This window comes from Chanodichthys erythropterus, chromosome 23 (assembly GCF_024489055.1).
Source record: "Chanodichthys erythropterus isolate Z2021 chromosome 23, ASM2448905v1, whole genome shotgun sequence".
Lineage (NCBI taxonomy): Eukaryota > Metazoa > Chordata > Actinopteri > Cypriniformes > Xenocyprididae > Chanodichthys > Chanodichthys erythropterus.
The window spans coordinates 30841835-30861136 of NC_090243.1; the positions used below are offsets into that span (position 1 = coordinate 30841835).

General features: G+C 36.8%; 1 protein-coding gene across 3 annotated transcripts in view; it reads left to right on the plus strand.

The window, feature by feature from the left end:
• Positions 1–19302, plus strand: part of kmt2ca (lysine (K)-specific methyltransferase 2Ca) — a 157808-nt gene that overhangs the window by 21156 nt on the left and 117350 nt on the right. For all 3 annotated transcript variants that reach the window (XM_067377809.1, XM_067377811.1, XM_067377810.1), the window contains exons 2-3: positions 3665–3835; positions 19035–19132. In XM_067377809.1, coding sequence (XP_067233910.1) covers positions 3666–3835; positions 19035–19132 — 268 coding nt within the window. In that variant the 5' untranslated portion in view covers position 3665. The remainder of the gene's footprint in view (positions 1–3664; positions 3836–19034; positions 19133–19302) is intronic.

Genomic DNA, 19302 nt, shown 5'->3' on the forward strand with positions numbered 1-19302 from the left:
ACGATTTTTCCTTTCAACTCTCAAGCCTTCATTTGGTGGAAAACTGAATAAATATGGTGTAGTGTCTTTTAGTGTCTCTTCTTTTTTGGGGAGTGTGTCATTGTGCTCGTACATTGGCTGGTTTAGGCCTGTCGTGGACAGATGACTCTCAAAGCTTTTTATATTCTTCATATTATGCGAGGTGGTTAGTTCACAGCAGTGACAGAAATGAACTTATTCTTTAATGGATTAGTTCTCACAAAAATCAAAATTCTGTCATTACTCACTCACCCTCATGTCGTTCCACACCCGTAAGACCTTGGTGAACCACTGTAGTCACATTAACTGTTTTAAATATGTTTTTAGTAGCTTTCTGGGCATTGAAAAAGGGAGTGTTATTGCAGGCAATGCAGGCCTCACTGAGCCATCGGATTTTATCAAAAATATCTTAATTTGTGTTCTGAAGATGAACGAAGATCTTACGGGTGTGGAGCGAAATGAGGGTGAGTAATAAATAAAGGGTTAATTCACCCAAAAATGAAAATTATGTTAAGGAGTGATATTTGCCATCTTAAATTGATTTACAGAGGTATTTTTACCTTTTGTAAGAGCATTTTTTTCTGACACTACTGGATGTATGCATCATCTTTTATGTCAAATTCTTACATTTAATAAATAAATTAGAGTATGAAACTACATGCTGTTGCCAATCAAAATAAATGAGTATCAGCAACTATCATTTAGAGGAAAACTTGAATAAAAACGTTTTAGTGTCTTTTAGTGTCTCTTTGATCTGAATGGTGTAGCATTTGATTTGTAAAATAACATGAAGTGTTCGGAATATTAAAATTAAGGGAATCTGGAATGCTTTGCACAGCAGATTTAAATTGAACAGAAAAGAGACACTGAAAACACTGTCCCATGTGCATCCCATGCAGACTATATGTTTGTGTATCGCAGAAGGCCATATCTTTGCATTAATTGTGTAGCCCTGAAATCTTTCTCTTTCAAATGCCGACATATAAACCGTTGAATGACTTCCATTTCCATCAGCGCAGATAGTGTGAGTGGGTTTGCCGCTGGGCTGTTGCAGTCAGGTAAATAAGGGGCCCTGTGATGCTGGCAGTAAAAGCAGCATTCAAATAAGCAGCAGTACAGGCCTCTCTGCTGAGCGCAGGGGTTTTCCTCTCCCGATTTCCTCCACTGTCCTCAGCATGACTGTGCTGAATAAAATCTCTAAATTAATTTGAGCTGTGCTCCATAGAGAGCAGCGGCGCCACACTGAGTAGCAGATCTCCCCAGTGTTCATCCACACACAGCTGTGCTCATGCTCATCAACTATGAGTCAACAGCACTGCTCTCTTTTCCTCACATTCACCTCTCAGTACTGGAGAGAACAGTGCACTAAGGCACAGAACTGGGTGTTATGCCAGGATATAACGTGCAATAGTAGAAATGTGTCGGCCGGTAAAGATTTTGCTGTATCATTTATACCGGAGTGTATATAATGCTGTTAAAACCTGAGGCGTGACAAAAGTACTATAATATGTACTATATATGCGCAAATACTATATTTCCCTGCCGATACCTATATATTCAGAATGTCTACTAAAAAAAAAAAAAAAAACTTTCGCAAATAATGTTGCAAACTATGCAGGGAACCCTCCATTTGGTACATTTAATATTAGAGGTTAAAATGAACGACAACGCTATTATATTCAACTGATATTTATTTTCAGATATAATAATTACACTAAAATAAAAATTTAAATGTTTGTGTGCAAATCATGTGCAAATAAGGTAGTTTTCATAAACACTTCTCTTCGTGGCAAATTTATTCAAACATACAACATTGACGGTAAACAGTAAAAGCTCCTCCTTTTTTCTTTTTTCTTTTTTTTTTTAAATCTAACTAAGGAGCTCTGAACATTGGATAACTTCCCTAAGGTAAATGCAGCATTAGGTGACATTGTTACAAGCTGTTTTATTGAGGTATTTCTGCGGTTGAAATACAGATTAAGTGATTACATATGAAATGATTCATTTCAGTAAGTTGTATTGTATCTTTCAACATACCTTCTGATGTTCATACATGTTACACGTTCTATAACTTGTATTAAAGTGGAAGAAAAGATTCGTGCTTTGCATTGCCGCTTGAACTGAGGTGTTACAACGATCTGTCGCGTCACATTTATGAGCGTCAAAATGGCATTTATTGTTTGAATTTATCGTTTTGTGATTAAAATGGACAGCAATGTGAAAGTTGAGACTTTTATTCTTATCACAATTAACAAAGCACAAAGCTCTTTTGTTTACTGGATGGGAGACGCATAACAAATAATGTTTGGTGTAGGGAAAAACCAGACCTGTAACCCTGGCTTGAACTACGGGTGACACATAGGGTCAAATAGAGCCTGCTTTAACAAAAAGATTTTTTTTTTTTTAGTAGTTAATGTGTTATTGTCACATTATCTTGCCCTAAATTCAACACAGGGGAGATTTTCCTTACACACAGTATGAGTTGAAGTCTAAACACATTTTTCTGTCCCCTTTTGATTGACTGGATATAATTGGCCCTGATCATAGACTGTTTTTAAACAATCGGCCGATGACCGATAGTAAAAACAATTGCTTTTATCGGACAGCACCGATTATTGGCTGATACATCAGTACATTTCTAAGTGAGATGTTTCCCAAAAAAATCAAGACCTTTTCTTGTAAAGAAAGATTTGATTTGCATCCTGGTTTGGGGGGCAGGGCTGTGTACCCCCTCTGTCTGTTTATTACAGGGCCTGCTGCGGTTGCACCAGTGGCATCGCCCTAAGGACGGCCCTTGCCTTCTAAACACGCCATGTCCTGATTGGCTAATGATCCGATCTGTTTGATCGGATCACGGTGATCGCATGCTAATGCCAAGTGTAAAAGCAGAGTCACTTCACTGTCAATATTGTAATGGGTAGTGTAACTGTGATGCAGGATATTTGCTTCATTTACATGTCCATTGAATATTACTATTAATGAGGGCTAACGGACATTGAGCAGGTATATTTGCTTATTTGCATGAGGCCCAGTTCTGTTTGTCTGTTCCACTACTGGTGGAATTTAATGAATGGTGTTTAAAATAAAAAGTTCTGACAATAGGATACAGTTATGTTTTGCTATTTAATCTCAGGCCTGTTTGTTTTGCTTGATGCAGGAGTCCAATGCATCTTATTATCCAGGATGCTGTGTGGTTCTCATGTATAAAACAATACGCAAAACATGAATGTCAACTTGATTCAGTGGGAAAAAAAACATGCAAACGTCCTGTTCACTGTAAAGCATTTACAATGGAAGTCTATGTGTTATGTCTGTCAGAGGGATTAAAAGCAGAAATGTAAATTTTGTATTTGTGTTAAAGAATTATTACTTTAATTATTCATGAAAAATGTTTTTACTTAATGTAAAGTTGTCTAAATCGTCTATCTAGTCAGCCTACTGGCGACACATTACTGATAGTGCTCCTTTTGTTGGAGTTTGCTGAATGTAAACAGTACTTTACTAATGTTTATGAAATGACCAGATTCACTTTTTTTATTTACTTATTTCACACTGGTCATGGAAAAAGTCTTAAGTTTTGTAGGTGTTTCTTTCACACCAGGGTCATAGTAATACATGTAATGTATGTGTTTGTGTCTTTGTACAGAATGTCATCAGAGGATAAGAGTCTGGAGCCCTCTGAGCAAGGACCATCTCCTCCCCTGAGCAGTGCTGGGGCCACGCCCTCAGGGAGCCCGGCCCCCTCAGATAGACGCCCGCGGGGCCGGCCACGCAAGGATGCTTCCTCTGTCGCACCCACACCCAAGTCCAAAAGAAAGTAAGAACATCTCCTGTTCCCATGTGAAGTTGTCTGCATATGATGACACGACATGAGAGCTGACCTTCTGTATGCTTTGCATTTTACTCTGTTGTTTAAAGTAGGAAATGAGAATAGTATAACTATGCCAAATTACTGACATGTTTATTATATTGAAAGGCCTGATGAATAAAACCATTGATTCTTAGACTAGTTTGTTAGTTATGTTGTTTAGTACTTTGTCATAGTATTATTCCATTAATTGGCAGAACTGAAGGTTATCATTTGCCCAGAAATTGGATTGAATCAACAAGTATTAACATCAGGAACTATCATGATATTTATGGTGATTTATGAGGCTAGTTAATACTGTCATGTGATTATGATGAACTGATTATCTTTCCTGCCCCCTGCGCTCCCTCCTCCCCCCTTTTTTCAGTATTAAAGTATTAGCCAGTTTTCCAGCTTATCTCCTAAACTCCCGTATGCCTGTTTAAACTATTCATTAAGTACTTTGAATTATTTAATCACTTTCTATTAAGAAACTTTCTGGAAAATTCATATGTATTAGGGTCAGATGTATGTTAAAGGGGTAGTTGATTATGATTTAACTTTTTTTAACTTTAGTTAGTGTGAAATGTTGCTGTTTGAGCATAAACAGCATCTGTAAAGTTACGACGCTCAAAGTTCAATGCAAAGGGAGATATTTTCTTTTAAAGAATTTGCTCTTTAAGGACTACAACAAATGGCTGGTAGGGACTACAACAAGCTTCTTCCTTGGTTAGTGACATCACTAACCCTAAAAGTTACATAAACCCTGCCCCCAAGAACATGCAACAAAGGAGGTGAGGCTATGTTGGCCAGCTTTGTTGTTGAACAACCGAAGCGTGAGCTGTTAAAGCTCTGCCCTCTTTTGGAAAGCGGGACGGGAGCAACAGCTCATTTGCATTTGGGACACACAAAAACGGCACGCTTTTGCTCACACCCAAATAAGGAGAAATTTGACAAGCTATAATAAATTATCTGTGGGGTATTTTAAGCTGAAACTTCACAGACACTTTCTGGGGACACCAGAAACTTAAATTACATCTTGTAAAAGGGGCTTTATAGGTCCCTTTTAAGGGCCAGGGAGTGTGTTGGTTAACACAGGATGTAGGACTGCAAGATTTGAAAAAAAAAAAAAAAAAAAATGCAGGCTGGCTGTGTTCATGACGCTGTAAAATTTGGCCAACACTTTGTGAGTATTAGTATATGTGAGTAGCTATTATTATTGTACTAATTGTATTTTATTCAAATGTAGTATATATCGTAGTCAATGTACAGTTTTATAAAAATCTAATAATAATAATATTTTTACATTGCAACTGTAAAATTACAATGTTTGTCTTAATTAATTTTAATTTTCAAACTTTAAATCTTCAAACGTTGATTTTGATAGAAAACTGCAGGGAGCCCTTAATGGTTCAATTTTGTTTATAAGTGCTGCTTATTACTAGAATGGGAAGATGGTTGGTGCATGTTGTGTTCCCAAATGAACATTAAAGCGACCCAAACTCTGAACAGATGCAGAGATGAGTTCATGTGGAGCAATATTTACTGTGAACCGAGCCAGTCTGAGATGCTGCAAAAACATTTAATTAAATCGCAGCCTTTGCGATTTGATGATCGCAATTAGCCATATCGTAATTTTGGTTTTATTTTGAAATTTTATAATTGTGCAGCCCTACCAGTATGTATGCATGTATTTGTGCATGTGGTGTGTGTGTGTCTGTTTTGAGAGGGCTGTGTTCTGCTGAAGTATTCTGCTGCACCTGGAAGAGGCTTTCAAGTATGTCGATGTGCATTAGTGTGGAAGAGCTCTGTGAGGCACATGAGGAGATGCTGCTCAGAAGGACGACATTTTCTTTTTGCCAAGTTGATTTTGGCTCCAAAGTATATCTCCTCTTTCACAGCATGGGGTGAACAAAAGGGAAAATATTAGACTGGCTGTAATTCCGAATGACACTCTGTCTACATCGGACGTGAGTGATGGCACACAACTACTGTAGATTTTTCTCATTATAATTAAAGCTGGAGTCAGTAACTTTTTTTTTTTTTTTTTTTTTTTGTTAAAAATAATCCAAAATCAGTTTTTGAGCAAGTACATAACCAGCCAGTGTTCAAAATCTTCTTACCTTAGCCCGATTCACAATGGTAAGCTTGTAATAACGTTTCTAATTCAAGTGGTACTGGTAGGTTTCCACAGGAAATTCGAGCATGCCTCTGTTTGTCTCTGTGTCATTACATCACATCTGTTTACATAAAGAAGGAATCCCAGCTAGTTGGCTATATCGCATGCACAGTCTATGGTGAGGATGCTGTAGGTGGTGGATCATTTATAGCCTTTTCTCACAGCAGCTGGTATAATTAAACATATAATAACATTATAATCATTTTGATGGCAGATTGTATGGTATGACAAATAGACAATTAGAGATTAGACTACAGATATTTAAATCTACAGGTAAAGCTAATACACACTAAGTACAAACTTGATTCCAAAAAAGTTGGGACACTGTACAATTTGTGAATAAAAACAGAATGCAATGATGTGGAAGTTTCAAATTTCAATATTTTATTCAGAATACAACATAGATGACATATCAAATGTTTAAACTGAGAAAATGTATCATTTTAAGGGAAAAATAAGTTGATTTTAAATTTCATGGCATCAACACATCTCAAAAAAGATGGGACAAGGCCATGTTTACTGCTGTGTGGCATCCCCTCTTCTTTTTATAACGGTCTGCAAACATCTGGGGACTGAGGAGACAAGTTGCTCAAGTTTAGGAATAGGAATGTTGTCCCATTTTTGTCTAATACAGGCTTCTAGTTGCTCAGCTGTCTTAGGTCGTCTTTGTCACATCTTCCTCTTTATGATGCGCCAAATGTTTTCTATGGGTGAAAGATCTGGACTGCAGGCTTGCTTCAGTACCCAGATCCTCCTCCTACGCAGCCATGATGTTGTAATTGATGCAGTATGTGGTCTGGCATTGTCATGTTGGAAAATGCAAGGTCTTCCTTGAAAGAGACGACGTCTGGATGGGAGCATATGTTGTTCTAGAACTTGGGTATACCTTTCAGCATTGATGGTGCCTTTCCAGATGTGTAAGCTGCCCATGCCACACGCACTCATGCAACCCCATACCATCAGAGATGCAGGCTTCTGTACTGAGCGCTGATAACAACTTGGGTTGTCCTTGTCCTTTTTAGTCCGGATGACATGGCGTCCCAGTTTTCCGAAAAGAACTTCAAATTTTGATTCGTTTGACCACAGAACAGTTTTCCACTTTGCCACAGTCCATTTTAAATGAGCCTTGGCCCAGAGAAAACACCTGCGCTTCTGGATCATGTTTAGATATGGCTTCTTATTTGACCTATAGAGTTTTAGCCGGCGACGGCGAATGGCACGGTGGATTGTGTTCACCGACAATGTTTTCTGGAAGTATTCCTGAGCCCATGTTGTGATTCCCATTACAGTAGCATTCCTGTATGTGATGCAGTGCCGTCTAAGGGCCTGAAAATCACGCGCATCCAGTATGGTTTTCCGGCCTTGACCCTTACGCACAGAGATTGCAGATTCTCTGAATCTTTGGATGATATTATACACTTCAAACTCTTTGCAATTTTTCTCTGAGAAACTCCTTTCTGATATTGCTCCACTATTTTTCGCCGCAGCATTGGGCGAATTGGTGATCCTCTGCCCATCTTGACTTCTGAGAGACACTGCCACTCTGAGAGGCTCTTTTTATACCCAATCATGTTGCCAATTGACCTAATAAGTTGCAAATTGGTCCTCCAGCTGTTCCTTATCAAGTCAAGTCAAATTTATTTATGAAGCGCTTTTTACAATCGGTAATTGTTTTTTGTGTACATTTAACTTTTCCGGCCTCTTATTGCTACCTGTCCCAACGTTTTTGGAATGTGTAGCTCTCATGAAATCCAAAATGAAGCCAATATTTGGCATGACATTTCAAAATGTCTCACTTTCAACATTTGATATGTTATCTATATTTTATTGTGAATAAAATATAGGTTTATGAGATTTGTAAATTATTGCATTCCTTTTTTATTCAGAATTTGTACAGTGTCACAACTTTTTTGGAATCGGGTTTGTACACGTAAACACGTAATGCTGATGTTGTTAACATTAACATTTTTAGAATGAAGTTCAACAATAAAAAATAATAATTGGCACAGTTTGATGTGATATGAGCTTACGATTTATTGTAATGCTTTTCTTCTCTCAGTTGGTCAGAACAAAAGTGACAGATTTGTTACTTGTTTAGATGACATTTTCTGGTGACAATTCTTATTTTGTTCATACTTCCAAGACAATATGTGATTCCGATGTACCTACACAGTATTTACTGGTGCGGTGACTTACAGCCACACATTCTCCTCAAAACATCAGATTCATCCGCGATGAGGAGCCGTGCCGATACACAACCCACTTGAAGATAACAGTTCCGCAAATAACTGCAATTGCAGGTTTCGAACAGAGATGATGACAAAGAGGCAAAACTTACAGTCTGCAGCTTCAACAGAGGCGTCTACAATAAAAGCGGCTGACGTGGCGAGTCATCAGTTCATGGACGCCCTTGTTCTTTTTCTGATAATCTGCACAGCTAATCTGCCATTTTATTTCTGCCGTGTTTCTGTAAAAACCCAATAGTTCACTCAAAATCTTCACTACAAATGTCACTCAAAAACCATCCAACATTCTTGCTTCTGTACAGCACAAAAGGAGAAAATTTGAAGGCCATTTTCCACGCAGTTACACTGAATAGGGACAATCTTTCAAGCTTCCAAAAAGGACACGTCATAAATGTTGTGTGAGCCCAAGTCTTCTGAATCCATATGTGTGAGAAAAATAACGTAGGAGTTTTTTTAAATTGGATTTAAAAAACTTGCCTTGCTTTGAAGTGTTCTCTATAGAGTTCTATAGAGGTTGTACTCTACATGGTCTTGCTGACACTGTGGAGATGACTATCATCGACGTGATTCTTTCTTAAACAGCCTCTCATGAAGCACACAGCGTGTTGCTGAACAAGGCAAATTCTGTTTATTACATTCCGATAGTAATGCCATGAGCATCATAATTCTCTTAAAATATTAAAATACATTAAACTTTATTTGTTTAAGAGTCATTTAGTGAGGGTGTTCGGTGAGTCTCAATCCTGTGATGGGAATACGGGGCCTCCACTATGAGATCAAGTGTTGGCCGACAAATAAACAGTGCAGATATAGGGCAGATTAGTGAGGTACCTGATACTGCAGGTACAGCCCTCTGTGGACCTACACGCCATGTTCACACCATGAATGTTGTGTCTCAATGCACAAACCTCACTCAATTGAGATCTCAGTTTCAAAGTGATTGTACAATTGTCTGAACTGGCTGAAAGGAAAGTCTTTCAGTTAAAGGGGAAGTGTCTGTTTTCGGCAGCATAACAACATGACTGGTTTCAAAATTGGCTGCTTTTATAAAAGTTTCCCCAAAACACTTTCCCTGTCTGACAGATGGGTATGTATAAAGGTCATGTGGGCAATTTGTTTTTTAAATTGTACTTGTCCCTGTTTAATATGCAGAAATGACACCAAGTCAACTATTGTTTCTGTTTACATCTTACTCAGGAATCAACCTACAAATGACAAGTGTGTGTGTGTGTTTGTGTGTGTGTGTGTGTGTGTGTGTGGTTAGACTAACTAGCTGAACTTGCAGTTCCATCTCCATGCTTGATTGTGAAGATCTGTCTGACTCATTAGGTTACCACTAAGAGCTTGTCTGACCACCACTGACATGTTTAAGTGGTTCTTTGAGAATAAGCTGCTAGGTGGGTCAAATGTGAGGCTACTCTGAATGTTATGTTTGTGTGCAAATTAATGAATATACATAAAGGTAGAAGTTGGTTGATTGATTCTTGGCGGTGCTAGTGAAATGCCCGCTGTGTTTTATCTAATCTGGTGCCTGAGGTTAAAATGAAGTTTTGTTTATACTGATCTGATTGGGTTGAAACATACTGATATGGCATCCTGTATTAAAAAAAAAAAAAAAATGTTTGTCAGGCATTTTTCATGATTGCAAATCAAGAGTATGGTTGCTTTACTTTTTAGGCATGTTTTCCATAAGTCAACTTTTTTGCGGTACTGTTATTTTGACACGTGTCTGATATGATTTTAGATCCTGACAAGTTTTAAAAAGCTGCTGACATCTAAGATAAGGTGTCAGATTTGTTCTTGTTTTTCAGTTAAAAACACTTGCTTCCAATTTATCTCTAATTCAGGCCCAGACAGATTGTCAGACTTGTCATTTTCTTCGCTGATTTGGATGAAAACTGTGGGGAACTGTTCAACGTGTTCAAAATATTTGACAAACAAAAATACAAGGATGTATAGAAGTTGTGAATGATGGGTGTTTGAATTCTGGGGATTTCTCTTGAGCACAGATTCTGTGTGGGCCTGTATTTGAGGTAGTTTGCTTGCTTTAAAGTGACTTGAGCCTGTTGTTGATATCACTTCCTGCATGTTTACCAGGGTGTTGACTGTTATAACGTGAATGTAAGGAATTGTGCTTTTTTTTTTTTTTTTTTTTTTTTTCTCCAAAGCTCATAACACTACATGTTTCAAAACATTTTCAAATATGCGCTAAACATTTTGCAGGTTTTTGTCATCTTCTCAGACTCCTTTGGGACTGTTTTAAATGCTAGACACTTCAGTAAGTCAATAATTCTGAACTGTGTAAGCATGATTGCGGTGCGAGGAAATGGTTAAAGTGTCTGTGGGGAGGCAGCAGCGCGGTTATGAAGGGGGTGTGCCGCGTTTCAGCCATTCAGTCCGGCCCGGGTTTTAGGCTCCGCCTTTCTAAGCTGGAACTACTTGCACTGTAAGCTTTTTTCCCCCTCTCTGCTTCCCTTTTGCTCTCTCTTTCTGGCACTCTCTCACTCTTTCTCGTACACTCTCTCGTGCTTTCTCCTGCTGTTCGCCAGTGTGCCGTGACTGTGGCTATGAGTTCTTGGGGGAAGGAAAATCTGAAATGATATTCACACAATTTACTTTCATTTAAAATGCATCAAATGTACATGTTGTTGCATTAAATTTCTGTATTATTGATATCTGAATCATAGAGCGGGGTCCAAAAGTCTGAACCAATAGGCTAAACACTTCTATTTTGCAGTTTTATAGATTCATATTTTATTATTATCAGCATAATTTGAGTGAAAAGTTTTGAAAAAAGTGTTTGAGAATTTCTTAGTAATTGTGTGCTTCTGTGGTAGCAAACCTGACCTTTTGTCATGGTCAATGGTCAAATTTGCTTACATTTCACTGGTGACCTAGAAATGCTGAATCAAATAAATAAATAAATAAATAAATAAAATCTCTATATATCATTTCAGGGTTTTTTTTTTATTTGTTTTTTTCAATGTCCTGAAACTTTAAATAATATAAATCATTTTTTTTTTAAATCAAATTTAATTTTTTTTATTATTATTTTGAACCCCAATATTCACTGCTGTTGAAATGTTTGGCCCCCTTTTTTTATATTTGTACTTTTTACTTAATTTAGTATGAATAATTAAATACTTTTGTTCTATAAGGGCACATTAAGTTGAACAAACGTGACAGTAGAGACATTTATAATGTTTCAAGCAAACTGTCTTTTTGTACATTCTATGTAACAGTTATTTCAAACTGTTATAATATTTCACAATATGACTGTTTTAGTATTTTTTGATCGAATAAATACAGCCTGATTGGGGGTGCTAAGAACAGCCAAATGGTTAGAGAACTGGATTTGTAACCCGAAGGTCGTGGGTTCGAGTCTCAGTAACGGCAGGAAATGTAGGTGGGGGGAGTGAATGTGCAGCGCCTTTTTCCGCTCTCATTACCCACAGCTGAGGTGCCCTTTAGCAAGGCACCTAACCCTCAACCACTCCCCGGGCACCCCAGCAAAAATGGCTGCCCACTGATCCGGGTGTGTTTGTGTTCAGTACTCACTGCTGTTTGTGTGCACTTGGATGGGTGAAACGCAGAGCACAAATTACGAGTATGGGACACCATACATGGCTACATGTCACTTCATTTTCACTTTCACTTAACAGTTCAAAGGAGTGCATCAATAACTTTAATTCCCTGCTTTTATTGCATTTTACTTATTTAATTTTCCATTTTACTTTAAATTATACATTTAGAAAATCACCTTGTAAAGTGTGCACAGTACACAATTTGCTGAACACCTTTAAAACATTATTAGACCTTTTAATCAATAAAGGTTTATTGAAACTTATTGACTTACAGTCCTTTTGACATATATGTGTCTATGTATTTATTATATCTATGGACAGTTTCACCTACTATCTGGAGCAGCAGATAATGAGTAATTTTTATTTATTTTTTCAAGGAAAATGAGCTTTTTGAAAGTGTAGCAGGGATGGCGAAAATGGCATTTTCAAATTTGTACACTTTGGAGAGCGCATTTGAAAATGATGTTTAGTCATGTGAAGCAAATTGTACCCATACACACATCTATAGTTATACCGGCATTGTTGTGCCTGCTATTTACATTAACAGTAAATGCTCAAGGTAAATGCTCCTTTGTATTCATATTACATTCCTGCAAAGATGACATTGAATTTACTCACATTTGCTTTCCTGCATTGCAAAATATGATGGTTGCGTTTTAAACTCGATTTTGCACAGGACCTAGATGCTACAGTGAGTGATGCGATATTATACTAATAAAATGATCATGCTAGAAGAATAGAGTGAGAACTTTATTTGCTCTCTCTGCATCATCTTGTGAGCTTTTTGTATGTTTTATACATTTGCAGTAAGGTGATTTAAGCATTTTCAGATGTTTAAGTTGAGGAGTGTATAAGGAGTGTGTTTAAATGAGAACTCGATTTTCAAATGTCACCCTAAATGAGGGAATGTGCTTGTGCTTTAACTCTTAAATGCATGAATGTTTCGCCAATCATTATTACATATTTGGGTCTTTAGCAACCCAGATCTATCTAACACGGATGGATCTCTACCTGTTGTGATAGTATAAAAATCTCCTGATATTAGAGCAACAATTACAGAAAAATAAAATTAAGCATATTTTGGTTTAGTTTGAGCAGATGTTTTATACCACGTCCTCGTCAGCTCATTTCCCAGTACATTCAGCATCTTGCTCATATTTGCAATATCAAAAATATTATAAAAAACTATCATTTTCAACATCTTCAAAATCAGTATTTTTGATTGCTAACAGCTTCATCAGATCCATCATCAAGTGACAGTGATGCTAATATTTGATTGTGTTCAGTACTTGCTTTGCAGTAAGTTTCTGAGGCATTTCATTCCTATTTTTTCTGCCTGCACTAACTTTGAGTGAAATGCCACTTCATCATTGTGCGACCCAATACATTTTTTTTTTTTTTTTTTTACAAAACAATGAATGGGAAAACAGGCATTCTTTTATCATTTTTTATTATTTATTTGTTATATTGATTATAATAAATTGATATCTAACTTTAAAACATGAATGAGGAGGAGAGTAGTGAATGACGTCCTGGGTTACGTTACTAAAAACCTGAGGTATGCATCTAAGGGTTAAAGAGCGCAAGGTGTCCAGACAAAAAGAAAAACATGTTTAAAAACATGTAACAGTTTTTAAAAGTTTAACTTTTTACTTGACTCTGTGAAAAACTGAAAAAGCAGACGAGGCACAACAGTCAAAATGCATTCGCCTGTATGTTAAGATCAAAAACATAATTTGCTCCTTTTTATCACTACTACATTTGACGTTATAACGTGAGTGAATCTTCAAAAAGATAAGGGTAGCTACTCACCAATAGCAGATTACATGAGGGCAATACATCTGTTGTTATCTTCTGAGCTATTCTGAGATGTGTCTGAATTCCATGATTTTTTGCTTCATATTTAATAGCACTCCATATTGATGAGGAGCTTAATATGATCACCATTCGCTAATGCGCGCCATACTTGAGCTTGCAATTGAATCCTCCCCCAGCAAAACCATTGTTTATAGGCACATGAAAACATGTATTAAACCTTTTTTTTTTTTTTTTTTTATGTTTTTAATGACTTAATTTTTAATGAAAGTGACACTTTCATTAAAAAACAGAAATCATTAGGAAATCCTTGGGCAGCTGTGCCGGTGCAAAGCACATTTCTGGTGAGGCTATAGCCCCAGCAAGCCCTGGCCTAGCGCCGCCACTGCAAAAGCATTAAAAACCACGTACAGACTCCAAACTTTTGAAATGTAGTTTACTTCATTAACTGATTTGTGTATATAGGGAATAAGAGAGGTTTTATGTAATATTATTTTTGAACATGGTATACTTAAAAAACTATTCCTTTCAATTCCTGACAATCCATTTTTTGGGTCCTGTCCTTGATTTATGTGTTGCCAGACTAGTGCAGAGCTCTATAAATGCCCTGAGCACAATCCCTCTGGGAGCGCCCTGACCCTCTGTGCACCTCAGCACTGCTTAACGGCTGTTTATTTACCTTCAGGTTACTCATTACCCCAAATCCCATCACTTGTTTACCTTGTTGCCCCTGATGGTAAAGTACACGTAAAATCCATTTAGTGTGACCCTGCTCAAAAATCTCCAAAGGCCTTCATTTTATGTATTATGCACATCTTTCTGAATGTGAACATTGTTAACTTCTTATTCTTGCTTTGATTTCATGAGGGCTGATTATTTTATTAAAACACACATGTATATGTAAAGGAAAAAGAGATCAGACCCTTTGATAGTTTTGAATGTACTCTGCAGTAAAGGGTACGTGATCATTTGCATTCACTTGCCCTACGCTGGTTACACAATACACTGCGTATACCCTAGAGATGTGCACATGTAAGGTAATATTAGATAGCCTAAAGCACATTATTCTTTGTTGTTAAAAAAAATCTATCTATTTAGATAAGCACTTGGGGTTGCAGTAATTACAGCTTTGCTATAAATTTCTCACTGTGGACTTGATGTTTTTTCTGTATGCCCATAGATGTGTCTGTAGAAGTTTGCTATCAATTTATTTTAAAGTTTCAGTTCCAAATTCAGAAATTCTATAAAATCAGTTGATTAGACATGCTTTTTGACTATTAAAATTTAATTAAACAATTAAAATGGAATGCAGAAAAATTAAGACGGAAAACGCAGAATTTGGGAAAATATAAAATGGAATTCTTAGGGCCCTAAAAACCCCCTTTGCATCTTAAACTAACAAATTAGACAAGAAAATATTGTTTAAACATCATGTAATTTGAACATCATCATCAGCATTTTTCTGAAATATTATATACCATCATGTTTTTTCCAAGTAAGATATGTTCCTGGATCAACATATTTTGTTGATCCTGGAACAAGATTTGTCTGAAAATTTTGTCCTATCCCAACCCCTAAACCTAACATTATCCATAACTTATCCATAACGTCAGAGGGAAATGATAGCTGAATAACACCAATGTAGAAGCACCTGAACCTGTTTGTAAGCCTAAACTTGACATAAACTGTTAATTGTCCCTCAAGCCTGATTGTTTGATTGAAATGTTGTTCCAGGATCAACAAAGATATTGTATGTAATCTTGATTGTAAATTTCTATTGGGTTTTACATACACAACAGCATATTTTAGATATACTTTTAAAATATACTTCTTTTTTTCCATTGAAACCTGACATTTACCTGTTAACCAGCATTTCGCTCTGGTGTTAAAGGCTAAATGGCATTGAGGAAGTTAGCTAGCATTCAGTTGTTGTGTCGCTGGGCAAGATATTGCATGTAATGTGAATCTTTTGAGAGACACATTATAGAGGAGGGGGTTGTTGACCTGGATTAAACCTGTCTCAAGCACAGCACAATAGCCTGCATTTTCAATGATGTAGGTCATTGATCAGAGCGCTGGGCGCCAGGCTAGCAGGCAGCAGTAGTATCCGTCTCAATCCAGAAACCTTAGCCTGGAAATGTGATGCCTATTATTCTACCCATGCTGCATTGTGCTTGGGGAGATCAGTAGTTTGCAAGTCCCACAATTATTTGGGTTTCATCCAGTGTTTTTTTAGATCTTTGGACCGTTTTATTTATTTATTTATTTATTTATTTATTTTTTTTTTAATAATAAAAAGTTTGTTTCACATGTAATGTTTTTACACGGCCACATTCATTATGCAGTTGGTTGACTTGTCTTCTTCTAGTTAAAGTTGTACTTTACATTTAGTTGTACTTTTGTTGTGCTTTAGATCTGCAGATCTTAGTGCTCTTAGAACAACAGGAAGTGCTAACCAGCAGGTTTGCCCTTTTGTGGACTTGAAATGGTCAAAAAAATAAATAAAAATAAAAATAAAAAAATAATAAAAACACATTTGTAAGGTCTTTTTTTATTTTTAATGTATAATGGTCAAGTTGAAAGACAGTGATTCATTAGGTATGTTAAAAGTACCATTGCGTTTGTACCAAACTGATATTAAAATTAATATGAAGATGTATAAATGATGACGATAATAGTCTTTCATACTGTTTGTGTCAAAATGTTGGCATTATATTAGAAAATGTCCTTAAATAGGATATACAGTAGGGCCTGAAACTCTTAAATTATATTGCCTTTTTCAACAAATTGTCAGTTGAAAAGAGGTGCTTAATTACTTACCTTCATGTTGTTCCACACCTGTAAGACTTTCGTTCATCTTCTGAACACAAATTAAGATATTTTTGATGAAATCCGAGAGCTGTCTGACTCCTCCATAGACAGCAATTTAATCACCACCTTTAAGGTCCAGAAAGGTACTAAAGACATTTTTAAATTAGTCCACGTGACTGTGGTTTAACTTTAATTTTTTGGTTGTTATTTCTGGCCGGCTCCTGCATCAGCATGACACACATGTGCCAATACTGAGCTGAGCTAAGCGCTGAACGTAAACGGCGTAGGAGAATGACACAGAAGAGAAGATATTGTTAAATAAAGTCATTATTTTTTTTGTTTTTTGCGCGCAAAAAGTATTCTCGTCACTTAATGAAATTTTAAGGTTGAACAACTGCAGTCACATGGACTATTTTAACGATGTCTTTAGTACCTTTCCCAACCTTGAAAGTGGTGGTTAAATTGCTCTCAGATTTCATCAAACACATCTTAATTTGTTTTCCGAAGATGAACGAAAGTCTTAAAAAATGACATGAGGGTGAGTAATTAATGACAGAATTTTCATTTAGGGTGAACTAACCCTTTAACCTTCAAAACCTCAGGAAGTTAAAGGGTTAGTTCACCCAAAAATAAAAATTCTGTCATCATTTACTCGCTCTCATGTTGTTCCAAACCCACAAGACTTTTGTTCAAAACACAAACGAAGATACTATAATATTCTCTAATCATTTTGTGTCCATCAATTAAAATTTTCCAGCAAGCAGTTTTTAATCAAGCAGTTTAATCCAAGTCTTCTGAAAATAAACATTTGCGTTATTTCATGAACAGATTTAATCTAGACTTTTATTAGTATATAAACATTGATCAGAGCTGCTTGAACAAACCTCACTTGTCAAGCAAGCACATTTGAGCTTCCCATATTTGAGCCTCTTTGTATGTGTGTTGATGTTTATATGTGAATAAAAGTATAACTTTCATGAATCCTCTTATTATAACCAACAAAGTGTATTGACGGTGTAGATAACAGATCCATTGTGCAGTGTATCTTCTTTTCACACGAGTGCTTGCGTTAAAATTTAACGATTGACAGCATCTGATTATAAAGGCAACATTTTTTGCTCACTTTCTGTAAATCCATTCACAGTTTGAATAAAAGTTTATTTTTCATTTTTCAGGTCCCAAGTTTCAGGAGTGACAGCTGCATTTAAATGTGGTAGTGAATCCACTAAATTATAGTGCTTTGTGTGAGTCACTGACGAAATTGCAATGATTGACATAGTTATAGTCATAGATTCATTTTAGCATCTCGTGGCTATGAACTAGAAACATGGATGCAACTGTTTAGTGTTCACTTTTTTTGACCATCTGACTAATTTTTGAATATGTTATGTGTTGATTCTCATAAACAGACAGTGACAACAAGACTGTCATGATGACAGCAATGTGGCTCTGGTGTGTAAAACATGCAAGTGCTGGAAATGCAAATCTAGTTGAAATGAAATGTTTGTTATAGTATACAAGACATAATCACAGTTTCTGGTATATGTATTCTGTTAAACCTGAAGTGAATTTGACATCTACTGTAAAATGGAGGAAGCACACACTGAAGAGACTTTTTTATACACTTTACAGTTTACTTTAAACCAAAATAAATAATGTATCTGCTCAATCTGTCTAAAAGGGCTTCTCAGAGAGCTTTTATGTTTCGTGTGCTGTGTGTAGAGGGTTTTTTTTTTTTTGCACTCACCTCTTGATCGTGTCTGTTGTAGGGAACTAGATTTTGTAACCATAGTGACGAGCAGTCGAGCACTTGCTGCAGGCCACACTGAGCCTCCATTGGCTGCTACACGCGTGTTGACATGTTGGGTACTGCGGGTGGGGGAAGGGTGGAGACTCACACGCTGACCCGCACTGTCATGAAGATCTCTAGAACATATATCAGCGCTCATCCTGCGAGCAAAGTGTTTTCATAGCACCCATAACACAGTGTAAGGCAGTCTTTGACTTTTTGAAATGGAAGTGTTTGTGTAAAAGTGACTTGAAAAAGGAAACGTTGCTCAAACTCACTGGCAAATGCTGCATGCTCACAAAAAAAAACAAAAAAAACAAATTAAGACTTTTTTGTTTATGTTTTTTGACCCTTTGAGGAAAAAGAGTACTAGAAAAAAAGAGTTTAGTAGTTAGATGAGCTGGTTGTGACTCACAGGTCTGCCATGCTCTTGATTTCTACTCTGCACTGTGATCTAAAAAACAGTTCAGTGGTTTGTTTATGGTGGATATGGTTAAGATCGTTAGTGCAAGATAATATAAGATAAGAAGAGAAATATTGTATGGAGGTGTGTGTGTGTGTGTGTGTGTGTGTGTGTGTGTGTGTGTGTGTGTGTGTGTGTGTGTGTGTGTGTGTGTGTGTGTGTGTGTGTGTGTGTGTGTGTGTGTGTGTGTGTGTGTGTGTGTGTGTGTGTGTGTGTGTGTGTGTTTGTTAAATGCTATAGCCCAGCTGTTGTGGAATATTCACAATATTGTTTTCATTGCAGGTCTCGTAGTCGAGGTTGTGCACAGGCCGATGATGAGGATAGCATGGACGCCTCTGATGTCACACCAACTCCAGACATTGACATCACACCGGAGATGGGTGAGTTTTGCGTCTGTGAACAAAATGAAATGTTTAAGTTTGCAAGCCATAAAAATTCATTGTCTGTGCTACATTTTTCCTAATGAGACAGTGACAGTGCTGTTAACTTGACTGAGCCGCTCACATTATTCATGTGCCATGTTTACTATGAACCCTGAATGAGATGAAAT